Here is a 19,973-nt window from a genome sequence, read left to right as displayed (position 1 = left end):
TGTGGTCATTAGTTTTGGCAAGTGCAGTGAAGCATCTAAGTTCTAAATACTTGATATTCGATTTCTAGCTCTTATTTATATTTAATTGTTTACTATGTTATTTCTTATTGAGGGAACAAGGCCTATACATTTCTAATGTCTGATAGAATGTTGTCTCATATCAATGTTGAGTAAATTTCAGTAACTGCAGATACTTTGAAGGCTTTGATTAAGAAGAAGAAAAAGAAAAGCAATAAGAAAGGGAATCCAATTTGAAACTTGGGATGAACTAGGATTTTATAATGGAGGATTGACTAAATTGGATCCAATTGCAATCTTTCCATGTTAACTTGCTATTAGACACTCCTGCATGGTAAAGGATGACCATATTAGCACTCCAACAGCTAAGTCAGTACCGAAAAGATGCCAAGGGACCATTATGGTGCCCGAAGCTCAATATGAGGGACTACTATGATGACTTGGAACCTCGAGAACTAAATTAGGTAATTATGTGAATCTCAGATATTGTTATGAGGATTTACTCTCTCAATCTAATCACTCTCTTGCGGGTAAAGCAAAGCAGTCACCAACACCAAGCACCATGGCGTGTGGGTTAGGTTCTGCTCTTCTCTTCTCTTTACTTTCCTCTTCTCTTTTGTTATCAATGTTGGCATTCTTAATGGCTCTACCAATTCTCACTTTTGCTATCAATGTCGTTTATTATGATTCTTTCTTTTTTATTAGGGTGTATAAGAACTTTTTCTTTCTTTATGTTCTCTATGCTTTAACATCTTAATTTTGACATGTTAAGATTTTTATTTTTCAATTAAATGTGTGAAATGACTTAACCAATTTGGCTCTTTCTTGATTCAACTTTTTCCAATATTGGATGTGGTATTGCAGAACGTTTTCTTGAAGGCAAGGGCTCTTGAGCAAAAAAGGACAAGGGAAAAAGTTGAATGAAGGCTGAATTTTGTGGTATGAACGCCTTTTTCTTCTTTTTTTTTTTTGTTTGTTTTCTTGAATTGCTTCACTTTATTTCTTTTGCGGGTTGGGGTTGGGGTTGAAGCATGATATTAGAGGAAAATCAAAAGTAACAATGATTTTTTTCTGTGGGGTAATCTTTTAAGTTTTAAGAATGAAATCATCTTTAAAAATATATTTATCAGAAATCCAAATGTGAAAATTACAAGCAAAGGTTGATTCTAACCATCTCTTACATAACATACAAAGTATTCTATGTCCTGCAACACTGCCATCTCTTTGCTTGTAATTTATGAAAAAGTGAACATATATGAACCTTTCTAATCCTCGTATTCATTCAAACTGGTTATATAACAGATTCTTGTTTGCTTCCCTTAGTTATAGTATAGTAATGCACTTCTCCCATTCTTATGCTTAATTATAACGATAAGTTTGCTGTTGTGATTTCAATAGGAGTCTCTTATTTGTGTGTATTCATTTTGTTGCTGCTAATTTGCTAGAAAAGATAGAAACTTTAGTTGAGCCTCCTCACAAAATTAAGACAAAGAAAAAGCATTATTATTTCTTTGAAGGTCATTACTTTGAAGGATGTGATGATTCCAATCCAGGGAAAAGCATTATTACTTTTTGGCATTGAGTATTATTTGTTTTGCATTCGGCAAACATTGCTACTTGTTTAGATGTTCTACAGATAACAAATGCTGCAATTTCTTTGGTAAATGTTATGTTTTAAATACTCGTGAAATGTTGAGTAGTGGACTATATCGTTATTAAGCATAAATTTTAGTTATCTTTCAGCTGGAGTTTCATAACAAATTATGAAATTTTTTGTGTTCATAAGAAAATGATAAAGGTTGTCCACATCTATTATCCAACTGTGTTTCTTAATCATTGAATTTGTATTGGTAAAGTATTTGTGCCTTCTAGATGCAATGATATTTAGGTATATTGATTGTTTCCAGCTATATTTGGACTATTGCTGCAAGTTAGCTATTACTCTCCTCGAATTATCATAATATTGTGTCTTGTGTAGTCTTGTAAGCCTCCTACTTTTATTTACTCTTTTTGCACTTTTTCTTGATAATCCATTTTTAAACATGTTGGGTTTCCACTTACCTGACAGACAGTGAATATTATATATTAAGTTTATATACATACATCTTTATATCTAAATTTGGTATTATCGTACAGATTGTATTGTCTTGTTACTAAGCTATATATATGTAGTTTGTAGGTTGAAAGTAGCTCTGGAACTGTTAATGATGTGGCAAACTCAATTATGTAAAAATTTTGGGACTCAACTTTAGTGCTAGAACCATCAGATAATTATGGCACTCAGAGGTACTTAGCTATTTCACTTCAGTATACAATTTGTTTTTAGTTTGACGGCACAAGCAAGGTACTATTTTTTCTTTGTATTATTTTGCTTTTTTTGTTCTTTGCTAATGTAATATTTCAATTTTAAAGCTCTCAGCTTCCATTTGTCTTTTATGATAGAGAAAATCAATAGCAAGAAGGCTCAAAGCTAAACAGATCCCATAAAGAAAAGATATGTGACAGGTTTTGTAGTATTTTATCTAAGTGTGATATTTTGAATAGATCCCTCGGGTATTTTGGGCATAAGGAATTTTCTAAGAAGTAACCACATTCTCATATAATTGGCAGATAATGTGTACGAAAGGACGACATCGGGGGGAGGGGAGGGGAAGAGGTGGTCGTCAGTCCAAGGGCATTACAAGGAAACCGATAATTTGCGATGGTTTTAAACCGCCGCAAAATGACATACTGGAGATTTTAGAAATATTGCGATTTAGTGGGAGGAGATTTAATTTTGTGGCGGTTCTAATGAACCGCTAGCACACTACAGGAAAATCATGGATTAGTGTCGGTTGATTTAAACTACCGCTATTTGACTAACTTTGAATTCGACGATACTTTGCTAACGGTTTTGAACCACTGTTATCTAAGGACCGTTGAGTTTTTCAAATTTATTTAGTGGTGGTTAAAAACCCCGCTATCTAATATTCGGTATTTTTTAATTTATTTTCGGCCATTTTGTAATCGTGACTATTTTCCCGCCAATGACCGCAAAAATATTGTATTTTGCATTGGCAATCAATGCTTTTTTTTAATTTGAGTGTACTTGGTATTATTTTTTATTTCTTTTGTTATTTTTGGAATTTTTAAATATTACAAATCTTAATTATTTTGTATCTGAAAAAATAAATTGATGAGTAAATAACATTAGCAAAACTATAAAGCGAATTCATATATTTATCCAAATATCAATAAAGTGTATTCCTTAAAAAGAGTTGCATAGTCAACAATAAAAAAGTGTATATTAAAAAAAAATTCAATCTTAAGATTTACTTTCCACTATGTCCCTCCAACAAATTTATCCATGTAGGGACGTCTAATGGCAGCTCCCCATCTTGTCCTTGAATTATACATCTCCGAGCACTCTCCATCGCCTGCATATTTATCTTCCCGGCTGCTACTTCATCCTCCACTGCCTGCCTTTTTATTTTTTCGGATGCTACTTCATCCTTTACTGCCTTTCTTTTTAATTTTTCGGTCGCTAGCTTTGCTTGTAATTCAAGCAACACCCTTTGGGTTTCCTCTCTTTAAGCTCCATTGCTGGGCTGATGGGAATTTGTAACGAAGACTTGACTAGAAGTCGGTATGGTACCCATGCCACGCACTCTACCCAAGTGCTCCTTTCCGAGAGCTTGAGCAAGTGAATCATTCTGAGACAATAGTCTAGAGGATTCATCATGTTGCTCAATCTCTGCAATTCTTTCCTACACACATAGATAAGCAAACATAAGCATTTATTAGCTAACTGCTAACTGCATAGACTTTCAACACAATTTTAAAAAATAAAACCTAGGAGAAACAATTTATCGATTCTTAACACATTACTTATACCAATAGACAGAGTTGCATCATAAAGATATGAGCTATTAGGTTGTTTGTGCGTTAAGGTCCATAACTTTCCTCTACCAACTATCCTCCCTTGTTGTTCCGACGGTAACAATATAGTTTAAAAAGTGAATATGTAGATGAAGAGAAGGTTCAAAAAGTGAGTCAAATGTAAATTACCTCTTCTTCTCCGAGCCTTGCCAAGATTTTTGATCTGCTAATGTGAGTATATAGCTGTTTTGATTGATTCACAGCATTTTTCCTACACTTCTTCTATCATGCCATCAAAAGTAAAGGTTACTAGACACCATTTTTTACTAATTCCATGTAACATAAATAGACTTGTTCTGTTATGAAATAAAATTATATTACCTTTGCGTCTTCACTATTGTGATAATCAAGATACCATCTCCAATGATCCGCAGTAATCCACGGTGGGCGGCCTTTAATATTTTGTTTAATAGTCAGTTGTGAGTCATAATGATCATGTTCATGGTACAACCTATTCCTCGTTTCCTTCCAAGCCCTTCCTAACATTTTTAAAATTGTACGCTTGATAATTCCTCCCATTATCTTCATCAAAATGGAACATTTTCTGTAATAGTAAAATTAAATTGTTAGTAGGTGTCAAATTAAGATTCTCAAATTCTACAAAAATATAAGTTTTTACCTTTACACATTCATTATAAATCTTGTCCTTGGAGCAAACCTTTCTCCAGTCTTTCTCGCAAATTAGGAATTTGGTGTAGTCAGATCCTAGCAATCTGAGAACGCCGCTCAATATACCAGCTTAAGCTCCAATTGGTTGCAAGTTCTCGTTGAACCTGAGTACGATCTTTCTACCATTAGGTGGCTTCATAGCTTCCTTCACTCTCAAATGAGCTTGTTTGATTGTACCATCAGATTCTATACATCATAATTAGTCTGTATGAGTAACCATTGTGGCCAAGATGCGATGAAATCATAGAAAAATAGAGCATAAAAAATTTTATTAAATAAATTCTTGTATACTAATTGTTTTTACATCCCAAAATTCTGTGGTCTTGCATCCCTTGTGCTTTTGAGCCTCCGATGCAGCAAACAGGTTATCAATGTATTGCTCAAAAGAATCTACCTCATCTGCTTCTGGGTTTAAGTCTTCATCGTTCAACTCTGAGTTTTGAACACCATTCGTGCAAGTTTGTGGAGCAGGTGGTGGTTTGCTACAGGGAAGATGAAAAGGGTGTAAAGATGAGGCTACGAGGGAACCACCGCCACTGGACGGGGGAATCATGCAGTCTACTTGATGGGAGTATGAAGCCGCAGCAGATCCTACTTGAGGTCGCTAGCATGCTATGTCTAACTTAGATATCTTCATGTAACGACCTATCCTGGGCATCTTAATATACTACATTTGGATTATAATATATAGAAACAAGCATTTGAATATTTTTTTCTCATATAGAAATGCATCCATATATAAACTAGAAAATCTTCAGTGCCAAAAAATATCAGCACAACAGCAAAATTTATGGTATAAGTGCAAATTATATGTACAAAATTTGATATTTATAAGCAAAACAACAAATCCAAACCAAAATATAGAGAAACATAAAATCTTTGAATCAATACCAGGTTCAAGGCAAAAAATAATAGCAGCCTTCAACATAATAATGCAAGTAGACTTGTTCAACCTCAACACAAAAAAAAAATTATTAGGTTATATAACATATTTGATTATTTTAGTAATTGATTATTCTTATCTAACAGAGTATTTTAGCATTACAAATAGTCTTACATTGGACATGGACTTGATTTTACACAAAAAGTGACCAAGATAATGCTCAACAATCACAATCCAAGAACAATTTTGATAACTTGTGTGGGGCTATAATTTATGTTAAGCAAGATCACTAAATACAAAAGATAGATCATTGGTTAAACTAAATATTGTACAAGCGAGTGATGCTTACTGTAATTTATGCATGTATAAGCAAAGTGAATTAAAGGGAGTACCTCTTTATTCATTATAAAACAAAGCTCAAATAATCCAGGTGTAGAAATGAAAACCAATCTAACCCAAATAATACAAAGGATTTCTTTGAAATGTGGATAAAGGAAAGGATATGTAGCCATAAACATAGAAAAATAATTATGTATATACTTTGCAATTATTTAAATAGTGTAAAAATGTGTGCAGGAGGAACATGGTAATTTTTGAACATAAGGCATACGAATATTTAACAACTAATGGAGTGTAGAGTTTGGCAAGAAGATGAATGACTCAAATTTTGGGAGGAAGAATGTTTGCTACAAATTATTTTTTAAAAAGGAATATATATCATAATATTTTTTATCTTTTCACTTGAATTGAGTGTGTGTGGCAGAGGAATAAAGCACGAATAATGAGAGAATCTCTTCTTCAACACTTATTTTTTCCTTAAACATGTTGCTTTTCTAAAATTGCAGTTAGAAAATCAGGAGAACCAGCGGCAAAAAAGAATACAAATAAACTAGGTAACAATAAGAAAAGTAAAAGGGACATTGCAGTTACAATATTGTGACTACCCAAATTGTATTGGCTTTACACAAATCTCAATTTTTGATTATTTACATACAAAATCATAATTTAAGAATAACAATTAACAATATGAAAAGCAATAACTTCTGTTAGATAACAAACTCAAATTAAATTAAATTAGCAGCACCAATATAAAGAATATACAGTCAACAACAACTATAAAGTGTATATGCAACAATGACAATTAAAGGAGTAATAAATTGAAGGAGGGAACAATAGAATGCTAAAGCTAAAAGATTAGACTTGCTGAGTAAAACTTTCTCATTAGTCTCATTAAGAAGCGACTATATTCAGCAACAAAATTCAGGATTAAGAAATTTTTAAAACAATGAATGGCACCAACATATACGCGCATCTAACAAATCCTACTCAGCATTAACTCACTTAAAACCTCATTCAAAAATATCATAAACCCAACTCAGAACTCCCTCAACAAATTAACTCAGCTAACAAGATCAAGAGAATCATGCATGTCAACTATAAGCTCATTAATAGCGTCACTTTCTCTAAGCAAATCAGCAACCACACAGAATAAACAATTGGTGCTTACCGGCAGCGGGAGGAATGGTATTGAAAGCGAGAGAGGAACGACGGGGCCTCGGACAGAGAGAAAAGGGGCTCGAGGACAAGGGCTTGCCGCGGGGACAGAGACGTTCTTCCGGCCGACAATGACGACAACGGATACCAACTTGGGGATGAGGACGGGTACGACAATGCCACAACTTCAAGCATGACGTGGAGAAGAAGACCATGGCCAACGGCAACGGATAGAGGGGCTGAACTATATAGGGTTTAGTAGTAATGAGAATAATAAGGATTATATGAGTGGGGGTGGGTTCCGTAATTTGAGAAGTCAAGGAGTAATATATTAGGGTCCTCATTAGGTGTTAATGGTAGCATCAAATTATTATAATAAAAATAATAATAATAAAAACAATAAATCATTGCAACAGGATAAGAAAATGCAAACAATAATTTAAGTTATAATTATAATAATAATTACCAATTTTAAATTAATATGAATACATTAACTTTGTTGCTTAAAATTACCGATTTTAAACAATTAATTTTTTAAAATCCCAAGTAACATAATTAATGGTAAAAATATAATAATGCGACTATAATAATTCTGAGCAAAATAAATTAAATCATTAGTTTAAATTAAACTTAGTTTCTATGCGTAATGATAAATCTGTATTCTATATCGTACCCAAAATCTATACATGTCTTTTAATTAATCTATATTATCTCAATGATGTAATAGTCATGATAATAGGCAACAATTCTTTAAGTAGTTTCATCATTTAGAGGATATATATTTATATTCTTTATACCATAATTACATATATAGAAGAAAATAAAAAATATAAGAGCCTTGGATTCAAAGGAATCATGTCTCCAAACCATTTCAAGTTACAAAATACTAACTGCGGTAACTCAAGTCAATTTGAGTTCAATCTCCAACAAATTCATTACTACTTTATCAAATTCAACATCCAAATACAAGGTAATAACCAGTCGAGTTCAATTCAATCCCAAATTTTTAGGCAACAAGTCCAACCAATGTCTGTTAAAAATCAAAGGTATCTAACAAGAAACAATTGTAATCTAAAACCTAAGTCAAACTATGCTATCAAACAAACATAAGTCAAAAGATCTCATTCTCTTTTGGTGTTTTATTGAGGTCAAAAGTTAGCATAGAAGTATTGTGTCCAGTAGAAACAACCTCATAAGAACTATCGGCAAGCATAACGTCTTCTTCTTGCACTGAATTTTGAACTATCTCTCCTATCTCTTCCAGAGTCCCTTGAATCTTATCTCGAGCTAAACCGGAAAGATACATCATAAGCAATCAAGTCTAAGGTATTACAAATTATACAAAAAAAATATGGTTAAGCTTAATGATGAGCGGATATTTTATACGCTTTTTGGGGGTAATTTCATGTAGATTTTAGCATGTTTTAATTAGTTTTTAGTAGAATATTATTAGTTTTTAGGCAAAAATTATATTTCTGGACTTTACTATGAGTTTGTGTGTTTTTCTGTGATTTCAGATATTTTCTGGCTGAAATTGAGGGAACTGAGCAAAAATCTGAGTTAGGCTGAAAAATGACTGCTGATGTTGCTGGATTCTGATATCCCTGCACTCGAAATGAATTTTCTGGAGCTACAGGAGTCCAATTGGCGCGCTCTCAACGGCGTTGGAAAGTAGACATCCAGGGCTTTCCAGCAATATATAATAATTCATACTTTGCGCGAAGATAGATGACGTAAACTGGCGTTCAACGCCAGTATCATGCTGCTGTCTGGCGTCCAGCGCCAGAAACAGGTTACAAGCTGGAGTTCAATGCCAGAAACAGGTTACAACCTGGCGTTGAACGCCCAAAACAGCCCCAGGCACGTGAGAAGCTTAAGTCTCAGCCCCAGCACACATCAAGTGGGCCCCAGAAGTGGATTTCTGCACCAATTATCTTAGTTTACTCATATTCTGTAAACCTAGGTTACTAGTTTACTATTTAAACAACTTTTAGAGATTAACTCTGGACCTCATGACATTTTCAGATCTGAATTATGCACTCTTTGGCAGCATGAGTCTCTAAACTCCATTGTTGGGGATGAGGAGCTCTGCAGCGTCTTGATGAATTAATGCAATTACTTTTGTTTTCCATTCAAACACGCTTGTTCTTATCTGGATTCTATTCCAACCTGATTGAGAACCGACAGATGATTAGCCGTGCTGTGACAGAGCATTTGGACCATTTTCACTGAGAGGATGGGAAGTAGCCATTGACAATGGTGACACCCTACATAGAGCTTGCCATGGAAGGATCCTTGCGTGTGGGAAAAGGATTTCAAGGAAAAGTTGAAATTCAGAGGACAAAGCATCTCCAAAACTCCAACATATTCTCCATTATTAAAGTAACAACCATTTATTTTATGCCCTTTTTACTTTATACGAGGCTAAAGAACCCTATTGGTATCCTGACTAAGATTAATAAAATAAACATAGCTTGCTTCAATCCAACAATCTCCGTGGGATTCGACCCTTACTCACGTAAGGTATTACTTGGACGACCCAGTGCACTTGCTGGTTAGTTGTGCGGATTGCAAAAAGGGTGATTGCAATTTCGTGCACCACTTAACACTATAAACGTCTTGTTTGGCTTACGTTCCTAAAGTCATGTAAGACCTCTTTCTATAGAAATGAATTCCTCTTGAGATGTAATTTCAAGTTCAACAATCAGACTATTCATAGCATGCCTGCACAGTATAAAAAAGTATAGTTTGAAGCAGTGCAATAATTGGAAGCTAGAAGTCATCAACACAACTAATCAGAGGCACTTTTCATTCAACATCGGCAACATTTCAAGCTTCAGGACAACTAAAGAATATGCCAACTAGAAACCAAGGTAATTAATTAAATAATAAAGTGCAAGTAACTGATAAAAAAAGCAGAATTTGATGTGGACCAAATTTTTGTTCAAAGCAAGCAAAGTTTGATATACAGTTCAAAGATTCAAAGGCAAGGACTGATACATTCACTACCAATAAATTACAATAGTGAGTTATGGATTTCAAAATATGCCATTCACTAAACAAAACAGTCTCAATCAACATCACTAGACTATCAAAAAGTTCAAGTTTGCAATTAGATGAACATTATTTTACTAATGCTTAAGGGATACATGATTGATCACGTTAAGGAACATAAATTGCAAAATAAAAATCAAAATCAAAATCAAGCTCCAGATTGTCCATATTATTCTATTGTGGACAAGAACTTGGAAAAAAGTCAAAGAAAACAAAAACAACATCAAAAAGTGGCAGAAGCTATAATGAATTATAAAATGAATGAGGAGATAGTATTTGTAACTGGTTGCAACTGCAATATACCACTCACGAGGTTTCATGTTTCACTATTAACAAAATTACAACCATGATTTCTTTCTTTTCTCATTTATATATTATATATTTATTCAAGACTTAGTATTAAATTAGTAGTAGTACCTGAGTTATCATAAATCGCAATGTCTTGTCTACTACTTAAGGATATATATCATAAAGAGACATAACATAACCACTTGGGTGGTGACTAGTTTATGAATCGCAACTGTTATAAACAAGTACTATCTTGCTTGATTTCTCTATTACAAAAATGAAAAGTATGACCTAAAAATTCATACAAATGAAACAGATCCAATACTTTCAGCATGAAATCAAGGGCATGTGTTAATAGAAAATTTTATAATTTGACTTTGCTAAACTATTAAAGATCTAAAGCACTTTACTCCTATAGAAAAAGATCGGGAGGTGAGGGGATTCTCTTTGTTCCTGAATTGAATTAGTAGAAAGAAGTCAGTCACTAAAAATATATTTGTTTTAGTTTTCGTAAATTTGAGTTGGAAAATATTTATAGAAGACTTTGTCAGCATCAAAATATGCCATTTGGCGCATGCTGTGCCCTGTGAGGCTAAGTGGCTAAATAAATGTAAAAACACAGCATATTTGAGTGCCACCTCTAACAATAATAACATGCATTTGGACATGTAATAGCATGGGTCAACGTACTTTCATATTGACAATTCATACACTTGGTTCCTAAATCCAGATTTTACCTTCACCTTCTCCAGTATTTAGTGCGAAAGAAATATCTATGTGCTTGTTATAAACTCGAAGCGAAATTTATTGTGATATTTTGCTCTAAATTGAATCAAATCCTACAATGTTGAGAGTCTAAAAAAATGTAAGACCTTTGGTCGTGTCTTTTGTTTACAAGATAATAAAACCACTACATTGATTATGGCAGTTTAAAATAGTAAAAAACACCCTTTTGTTGGCAAACATATGAGATTGTACTGTCCTAATTTCTCCATGCGCTATACTAATAGTATCACCTATGTGCCTGTGTGCTGAGAATGCATCCAGCCATGAGTTAATAAGCAACTTATTGAAACAGAAGTCTTTTACGAATGATGTTGCATGCTCCAGCAAAGAGAACGGAAATGCCTGTTCCATCGTCTTGCAAAATGAGATGCTAGAGCCACAAAGAAAGAGGTCCCTCTCTTCCAATTTCTCCGGTAAGTTCGATCATGTCAATCAATATATAACTCCAAGTACAGTAGGTTAAACAAATGACAAATTAAATAACTTCAGGATAAAATATATTATTAACATCACTTTCCAAGTGGATCAATTGTCACTAATGAGTAATATGATTCAAGTGTTTTTATGTTCTAATTTCTATTATATGCTAATTGCTAGTTGTAACTAAATACATCTATAAATTGGCAGCCTCTTCTCATGTATCGATGGCATCAGTGGTGGGTTCTTCTAAATCGCCATTCCTTCTCAACGACAAACCTTCGACATCACACTCAAACAACCCAGTCAAACTCGATTTAGGAGAAAGTTCGTCCTGACAATGTTCATTGTCTTCACCCATATGAAACAAATCTCTTGGCTTCACATGGACTACTAGACTCCATTTCTTATCAACTTCATCATCCACATAGTATACAAAGTGAGCTTTGGATGCAAGAATATACAGTTTGTCATCTTTTCGATCACTGGTATGAATCGGATGAGAGAACTAGCCCAATGTGTGTCCCAAAAAGTCTTGTTTTACGCCTCTACCAAAGGTGGTGTTTTCTCAGATACATCTAAATAAGACAACTGTGAATTGACCATTGTAATTCAACTTAATGATGTCCATCGGTTTTTTGTAATATGAGATGCTACCAATAGCAATATTACTGTCACGCTTGCTTGCATAACTCCTAGTGTCAGAAGTGACATAAACCCCGCTATTCTGGGTTTTCAACCCTTCCTCTTTCAACACGGTTCTAAACTTAAATCCATTTATGTTGTAAGATGTAAAGAGGCTAACTTGAACATTGGGTCCACATGCAAACCATTGCAATTTATTCGAATGCCTGATGCTTCCCAATGGAACATGGCAAGGGACAATTATGTGTTTCATCAGTTTGGGATACAAATGACAGGACACGATCGAATATGTAAATGGATTAATCATAATAGGATTCACCTCAAATTTGAGCCACTCGAGAAATTCTTTGTGCACAACATTGTCTATGAGACTAGGACATTGTTTTACTTCGCAACTTTCTTTTCATGATGGCTCTGAAATCACTGGATAGATCACAATAATTTCATGTCAGAATCTCCAACTATAGTAGATCATTATCGTATTCCATAATTTCAAATGCACTTACTCTAAAAAATTTTTCACGGCCCGGAAATTTACCAATACGTGATGGTAAGCTTGAAATTTTCAGTTCGTGTGAGAGTGTAAAAAGAAGCACCCCCACAACCTTTCCAACCTATGGGAACATGTTTGCACTTTTACTAGGCATTGGTTCATGCGGTCGATCGTCAACACGCATTGGTCGATTAATCCTACTCTCGACATGATCTAGTTATCTTGAACAGAATATGAGAATCTACTCAGATAAGTATCCCTCTGTAATTGAGCCCTCTGGTTGTGATCTATTACACACGTACTGCTTGAGACGACATAGGTATCTTTGAGAATATAACACGTGACTTAGTATGTGTGGGTTACCGGAATAAAAAAGATAAACACAAATTTGTTTGATAATTACCTTTCAATTGGGTACATCCACCAATAATGTACTGGGCCACCAAGGTACACCTCCTCAACCAGATGCATAGTCAAGTGAATCATGACTGTGAAGAAAGAAGGGGAAAATCATCTCCATGAGGTACATGGTATAGACGACATGATCCTAAAGAAGAGGAAGTTATTGAGGGTCTATGGATTTGTTGCATATTCTGCTAAAAAAGATGATAAATTTGCCAAGACAGAAGACACTGGGGCAGGCAATGCATTCCTTAACGCAATTGGCGGTAGATGTTCCATTAGACTGTGACAGTCGTGACTTTTCAAGCCCGACAACTTGCACTGTCGTAAGTCAACACAACGAGAAATGTTCTTGGAGTACCCATCTGGAAAGACTACATTCTTGATAGTTCTTAGAAAGACATCCTTCTTTGGATTGGACATAGTAAAGACGATGGAGGGGTACTTTCCATCTTCGTGTGGCCATAATTCATGATTGATTCCCATCAACTAGAGGTCTTTTCGAGCTTTGAGGTGGTCTTTAGGTTTATCGCCTTTCTCATTCAGTATGGTAAAAACTATATTGTCGCACACATTCTTCTCTATGTGCATCACATCAAGTTTGTGACGCAGTTCATTGTTCTCACAATATGGGAGCTCAAAGAATATACTCCTCTTCTTTCAAGGAGACTCGTCTTGCACGGTAGTATGCTGTCCATGTGTCCTTTTCCTAGCAATTGATTACACCTTGCCAAGTTGGACATGCACATCCTCTAATTGTCTCATAATGTCTACACCAGAGAATTTGACAAGTGGACCTCTAGCCTCTATCTTTCCATCAAATCTACCCTGGTCTTTTTTATATTTGTGATCCTGATTCAAAAAGCATTGATGACCTATGAAACACCATTTATGACTTTGTGTAAGCCGATTAGTCTCAGTGTTCAAATTGCACATAAGACAAGCTCTCCCACCGTACGTATTCTACCCGGATAAGTTGTCCAAGCCTGAAAAATCATTGATTATCCAAATCAACGTAGCATACATCTTGAATGTTTTTTTCGTTAGCATTGTATGTTTCAACACCAACCCACAACTGCTTCAACTCATCGATCAAGGACTGTAGGTAGACATTTATATCATGTCCAGGCATTTTAGGACCAGGAATAATTATGGAGAGGATAAAAGAGGCGGGGTTCATGCAAATCCAGGGAGGTAGGTTGTACGGAATAAGAACCACGAGCCAAATTGAGTACTTTGGGCTCATGTTTCCAAAAGGGTTGAAACCATCACTAGCTAAGGCTAAGCGAACACTGCGCGAAGTGCCAGAGAAGTCAGAATATCTTTTGTCAAATGCTTTCTATGCCTGCCGTCCCTTGGATGCTTATACATACCTTTAGAGTTACGACCTCTCTTATACCACAACATATCAACAGCTGTCTTACTAGACATGTATAACCGCTGCAATCGTGCATATTGCTCAGAATCCGTCATGCTCAAAGGCGTTTGCCAGCAACTCCAATATCATTCCGAAGGCCTTGTCGCTCACTCCGCACATGGATTTTATATGATACAGCCTCACCAAGAAAGAAAGCATAGAGAACTTTAAACATCTTAGGTATAACTTCTGCTCTCCATCATCGAGTAGGTCATGAAAATTGCGGGCCTCGCGACTAGGTTCATTATATAGGTACGGTAACTCCTTCGCATCCCCTCCAGCATGTTCATTCACTAAGTCTTCTTCATCGTCATGAAGTCCTGGGAAGTTGAATGCCTCGTGGACCATATCAAGCATTGGAGCATTGAAATTTCTATCGGGTTCTGCTTCTTGTCCGTCACTTGAGGTCTCTTCCACGCGTCTCTCACTGTGATGTATCCAAAATGTATAATTAGAGGGGAAAGGGTTTATTAGCAAATGATCGTACGCAACCTCTCTATTTTGGAAAAGGAGGAATCCGCACTTCGGACATGGATAAATCGGATGTTACATTGGCGAATGTGAAATCTAAGAATCTGTTCAAACCGTCTCTATATTCTGGACCATCTCGTGGCTTTGAAATCCAACTCTTATTAATATCTAATTTAATGATATAATAGAACAACGAAAATTCAAATAATAAAGTCAGACTACCAAAAAAAGTTAACAATAAATCTTAACTAAATTAAGGGAATGTATACTATGCAATAGTCATACTGCTTGAAATAAACTGGGAGAATAACTCTTAAAATGAAAAACAGAAAACAGAGTTATTAGCATCCAGGACAATACGTAGCACACAAGATGATTCGAGAAAGTTGCTTACTCATAGAAAATTTTGCACTTTCTAAAAAAATTATTGGAAGAAAGAAGCACTGGTTCCAAAGCCAAAAAAATGAAATGGAAAAGAAAACCTTCCTCATAAAAAAAAAAAAAGAAAAGAGGGGTAGTGGTTAGAATTAAGAAAATACTTAAGATAAAAGTATCAAAGAGGTAAACAATCGATTCTTAAAAAAAAATAAAGACTTTAAAATTGTTATAGTTAGTTAAATAAAAGAAGCTAATAGAAAAAGGAATTAAGTTAACTAGTTTTAACATGTACATCAAATTTCTAAATATATATAAGTTTTGTTACCAACTATATGTGTACTTTTCACGAGTTATTGTCTTATTCAAATTGTGCACCCATTAATTTAATTAAATAAAATTAAGAAAGGTGCAAATCTAGGTAATCAATATAACTCGAGTAATCAACCAAAGACTTAGTTGAGTATCAAGATAAAATAGGACAACTACAATTTTTCGTTAGGAGATGAACTACAACTCGAAAAAGCATAAAAAACCTGCAACTCACAAAGTTAGAATTAGCACAATAAATTGCCAAGATCACTAAAAAAATCGAAAAAAATATGGACATATTACATGGTAGTTTTCGTAGGACAGAAAATCTTCACCAAAAATTGCACTAAAGTGTTATCAGGCAACGATACAATAAACTAAAAAATGTAGCAACTGAGCAAGTTGAAAGGCCTTGTGACAATGAGGACCACCAATGCACTTATTTTAGCCATAACAGATTTTTCCCAACTTGCATTTATACATAATCTAGTGGGTTCCTTGTGTATGCACCTATTGATAATCTTGATTATACTATTTGGTAACACATGCAAAAGGAGACAATTCATCTATCTACTCACTTTTTCACGCATATTTTTGTTTTGTTCAAATTCAAGTTCAAATTTAAACATATTTAAGATTAGAACAATTTATTTACTAGGGGTGTTCATAAAAAAACCAAAATGTAGTTAACTGGTTAAAAAACTATAACTACATTTTGGTTAACCAGTTTAATAAAATAATTTTAAAAATTATATTCATATTTTTTAAAATTGGTTAACCAAAATCAAATTAAAAAATCGATTTTCAACCGATTAACCAAAACCAAAACCAAATTAAAATCAAAACCTAATTTCAAAACGACAATTCTTCCATATGCATACAGTACGGATAGGACACAGTTATGTATCCTCTTTCTTTTTGTCGTTACGATCAATACGGTATAAGATACAATCAAGAGTGGTGTTCACGTATCATACATGTCAAATTATGGTTGTAGAAATATTAATTGTTAAGTAGGAATATTTTTTATTTTAAGAAATAAATAAATTGTTAATGATATTTATTCATTTAATAATTATATCAAATATTCTTCTAATCGCTCGTAATAATTGCTATATATTATGAGGCTGACGTTGAACTTAATTATTTATTTAAATATTTTATTAAATAGGTTAATGAAAAGAAAGCAAAAAGTGCACGTAAGGTATATTTTATGTTCACACTAGTAGAAAACTTTAAAGAACACGATTAAGAACTAAAAAACAAATTCAAACCGTTATTAATATATTATCTTCTTTCTGTTAGTTTGTTATGTGCCGTAGTTTGTAACCCTCATTTGATGAACAAACTAAGCCATTATCGTATGTGACAGCTACTTTTTTTTATTTTTTTCAAATATTAATTTATTTAATTTATTAAACTAACATATAAAAATTATTACATACTATATAATAAATTATATTTATTTTTCATTATTTTGCTGAAGTGAAAAGTTAAAAAAAAGTTCAAAAAGACCGTGTCATTATGGAGTAGATTATGCCTTTGAACAGGGAAGATATTGAAGAAAAATAGAAATATTTGTAATAGAAGGGATTTTATTATTTACAAATATTACTCGTATCATTTAGAAAGAAAAAAAATTTATTTTTTAGATTAAAAAATTTAATTTAAAAAAAATAAAAATTTGAATTTTTATATGTAAAAAAATTAATTTGTATAAAAATCGATTTTTAGGTGTAAAAACTATTTTTTTGTGTAAAAACCGATTTTAGTGTAAAAACCGATTTTCTATATAAAAATCAATTATTTTTTAAAATTGGTTATTTTAATAACCAATTAAAAATCAATTTCAAATTTTACTAACCGGTTAATAATCGATTTTATCATGTACAACTAATTCGATTAATTAATCAAAATTATATTTTTGGTTAACCAAAAAATTGGTTTAATTTTTTTATTAACCAAACCATAAACACCTTCCTATTTACAGTTAATGACTCCTTTAAACTTTCGCTCAACAAATCATTTTGCTTAGACCATTTTAAAATGCTTATTACAGGTAAATGAATGTATCATCAATGTTCTTTAAAATTTTATCCAAATAGCAAGTTTTCTTAATTTTATTATTTTTATATTATATCATGCAAAAGTGTATTTTTAATCTTCACTAATAAAATAGATTTTTTTGTAAAAATCTGTAAACTGTAATGATTCCTTTTCATGTTTTTAGTTTATTATGAATTAATTATTAAAGGATTTCTCCCCATGTAATTATTTACAGTTTTTTAACATTTCTTTCTCCTCTTCATGTGACCATCTTTAAGTTTTCACTATTTCAATTACATTATGAAAATAAACAACTTTATTTTTATTAATAAACCACAAATCAATATAGAAACTATCATATTGAACTAAGATATGGAATTAATCATAAAAATCTATTATCAATGTCAATTTAGGAGTTCACTTCCAAGTTTGCCTTACTCTATTTTTTGTATGAATTATTATCTCAACTATCAATTGTCTATAATAAATTCATAATTTTCTCTTGTCCAAGAAATTCTCATTGAACATGTTTTTCAACGTGCAATTGGATTAGATGCCATACGTAGAGAAGAAAACTACCATATACAGTAGTCTTCAATAATTACATAACAAAATAGCCCTATATATATAACAATATATGAGTTATACATATTCATAACAAACATTTCAATTTTTATAACTATAGACAAAGAATTACATATATTTATCAAAGCAACATGTCATTAACCAAGGCATTAAGGTAATTATAGGAGGAACCACCTCCTTTCAAACACAAATTTTCCTTCTCCTTCAAATTCAAGACATTTTCTCTAATCTCCTTTCCTTCATCCCCACCCATTATTCTCTTAATAACTATCTCTATCTCAACCCTGTCAACCTTTTTTTTCAATTTTTTTCCAACCTTCCAAACATCATTTACATATTTAGCATTCATTTTTTGATCACCAAAACAAGACATACAAATTATAGGAAATCCTTCACAAATACTCTTTAAAGTTGAGTTCTAACCACAATATAATGAGTCCAAAATGTACCAACAGCAGCATTAGATAGATCACAACAGTATCAATTTGCTTAGATTTTGTCCCATAACTATAACCAGCTGCTTAATAGTTTGTCTCACAAAAATCATTTCATAAATCTCTTAGACACACACATACAAACACAAATACATCCATTTGGGCATAATCAGAAGCCAAATAAAATTGAAAAATAGTAATCAATTAAGCTACCAAACTTGCCCTTCATCCTTTTCTACACTGCACAATAATTCAGATATTCATAAATACACATTAAGCTTTGGTATTTTCTAAGCCACCCTTGGATTCAGGAATGAGGTCTTCTTCCTTATTAGTTTTATTTAGTGATGACTTCAAGCAATAAATACTAAAATATCAAGACTCAAGGGGTTCAAAAATTGAAAAAATTAATCAAAATGTTAAATTAGGGAAGAAAAATTTAGAAAAAATTAATCGATCAAAGTTGCTAGAAACAAAATTCAGAAGGCACAGAGATAAAATTGATGAAAAATTAATTTATCAACAACCACTAAAATTAAATTGGGACAAGGGAGAAGAATGAACCAGAGATAGGGGAGAGAGGGTGATCAGCAACGCACAACAGGACAAGGAGGAAGGCTGCCGACGACGACACCAGGACGGATGGTTGGGGAGGATGCCGATGACGACATGGACGTTCACGATGGAGGGAGAAGACTTGGACAACCCATTCCATTTACTTTCGCACGCAGGAGCTACACAACGAAGGGAGGAGAATAGTGACGGGAAAAACAATGATACAGACATGGCGGCTGGAACTGACGGAGGGAAGAGTCATGACAGTAGGGTATCTTAGGGATGGTAATTGGTGCCTTTGCTCTGGTGGAGTTTGCGCGCTAAAGGTGAAGAATAATGGCGCCGGGTTATTTTTGTTTGTGTATTTTAATGAAACAACCCCCCCAAAGGTTATTGCGGTGGTTAGGATCCAAAATTGTCGCTACTCTGATCAATTTGGAGCGGGTTATTTTTGTTTGTGTATTTTAATAAAACAACCCCCCAAAAGGTTATTGCCGCGGTTAGGATCCAAAACCGTCGCTACTCCGATCAATTGGAGCGGAACCTTATTACACTACCAGAACTAACATTATTCTGCCAATTCATGGCGGTTCAAATAGTCGCTGGTAAATAGCCACTGCAATTCCCCATGTATCTTATAGTGGGGGGAGGGGAAGCAATGGGTGGGTCGAGCGGGAGGTCAACTGACGTGGCCATCCATTCGGGGGGAGG

General features: G+C 33.7%; 1 protein-coding gene and 1 long non-coding RNA gene across 8 annotated transcripts; one reads left to right on the top strand and one right to left on the bottom strand.

Annotated features, from left to right (window-relative positions):
* The first annotated feature begins 490 nt into the window (after positions 1-490).
* Positions 491-2,651, top strand: LOC107470876 (uncharacterized). Of its 3 annotated transcripts, none has more exons than XR_001588518.3 (5): positions 491-596; positions 883-957; positions 2,191-2,304; positions 2,461-2,523; positions 2,629-2,651. It is a non-coding gene; the product is annotated as an uncharacterized LOC107470876 (long non-coding RNA). The 3 variants fall into 3 exon arrangements; XR_002369208.2 differs by having other exon boundaries at positions 2,191-2,362; positions 2,629-2,646; XR_002369206.2 differs by lacking the exon at positions 2,629-2,651 and having other exon boundaries at positions 2,191-2,362; positions 2,461-2,594.
* A 596-nt stretch (positions 2,652-3,247) lies between these two features.
* On the bottom strand, positions 3,248-7,261 carry LOC107470996 (uncharacterized). Of its 5 annotated transcripts, none has more exons than XR_008004498.1 (6): positions 6,996-7,261; positions 4,910-5,087; positions 4,556-4,791; positions 4,258-4,480; positions 4,066-4,158; positions 3,248-3,764 (listed from the first exon to the last, which is right to left on the bottom strand). XR_008004498.1 is itself a non-coding variant. In XM_052255846.1 (5 exons), the coding sequence occupies exons 3-5, from the start codon at positions 4,462-4,464 to the stop codon at positions 3,588-3,590; spliced, it is 477 nt and encodes a 158-aa protein (XP_052111806.1). In that variant the 5' UTR covers positions 4,465-4,480; positions 4,556-4,791; positions 6,996-7,261; the 3' UTR covers positions 3,248-3,587. The 5 variants fall into 5 exon arrangements, 2 of the variants coding, with proteins under 2 accessions (XP_052111806.1, XP_052111807.1); XR_008004500.1 differs by having other exon boundaries at positions 4,066-4,155; XR_008004499.1 differs by having other exon boundaries at positions 5,000-5,087.
* Between the last annotated feature and the right edge of the window lie 12,712 nt (positions 7,262-19,973).

Source organism: Arachis duranensis, chromosome 10 (assembly GCF_000817695.3).
Source record: "Arachis duranensis cultivar V14167 chromosome 10, aradu.V14167.gnm2.J7QH, whole genome shotgun sequence".
Lineage (NCBI taxonomy): Eukaryota > Viridiplantae > Streptophyta > Magnoliopsida > Fabales > Fabaceae > Arachis > Arachis duranensis.
Note: the sequence above shows the minus strand (reverse complement) of the source record. Positions and strands in the feature narration are given on the sequence as shown.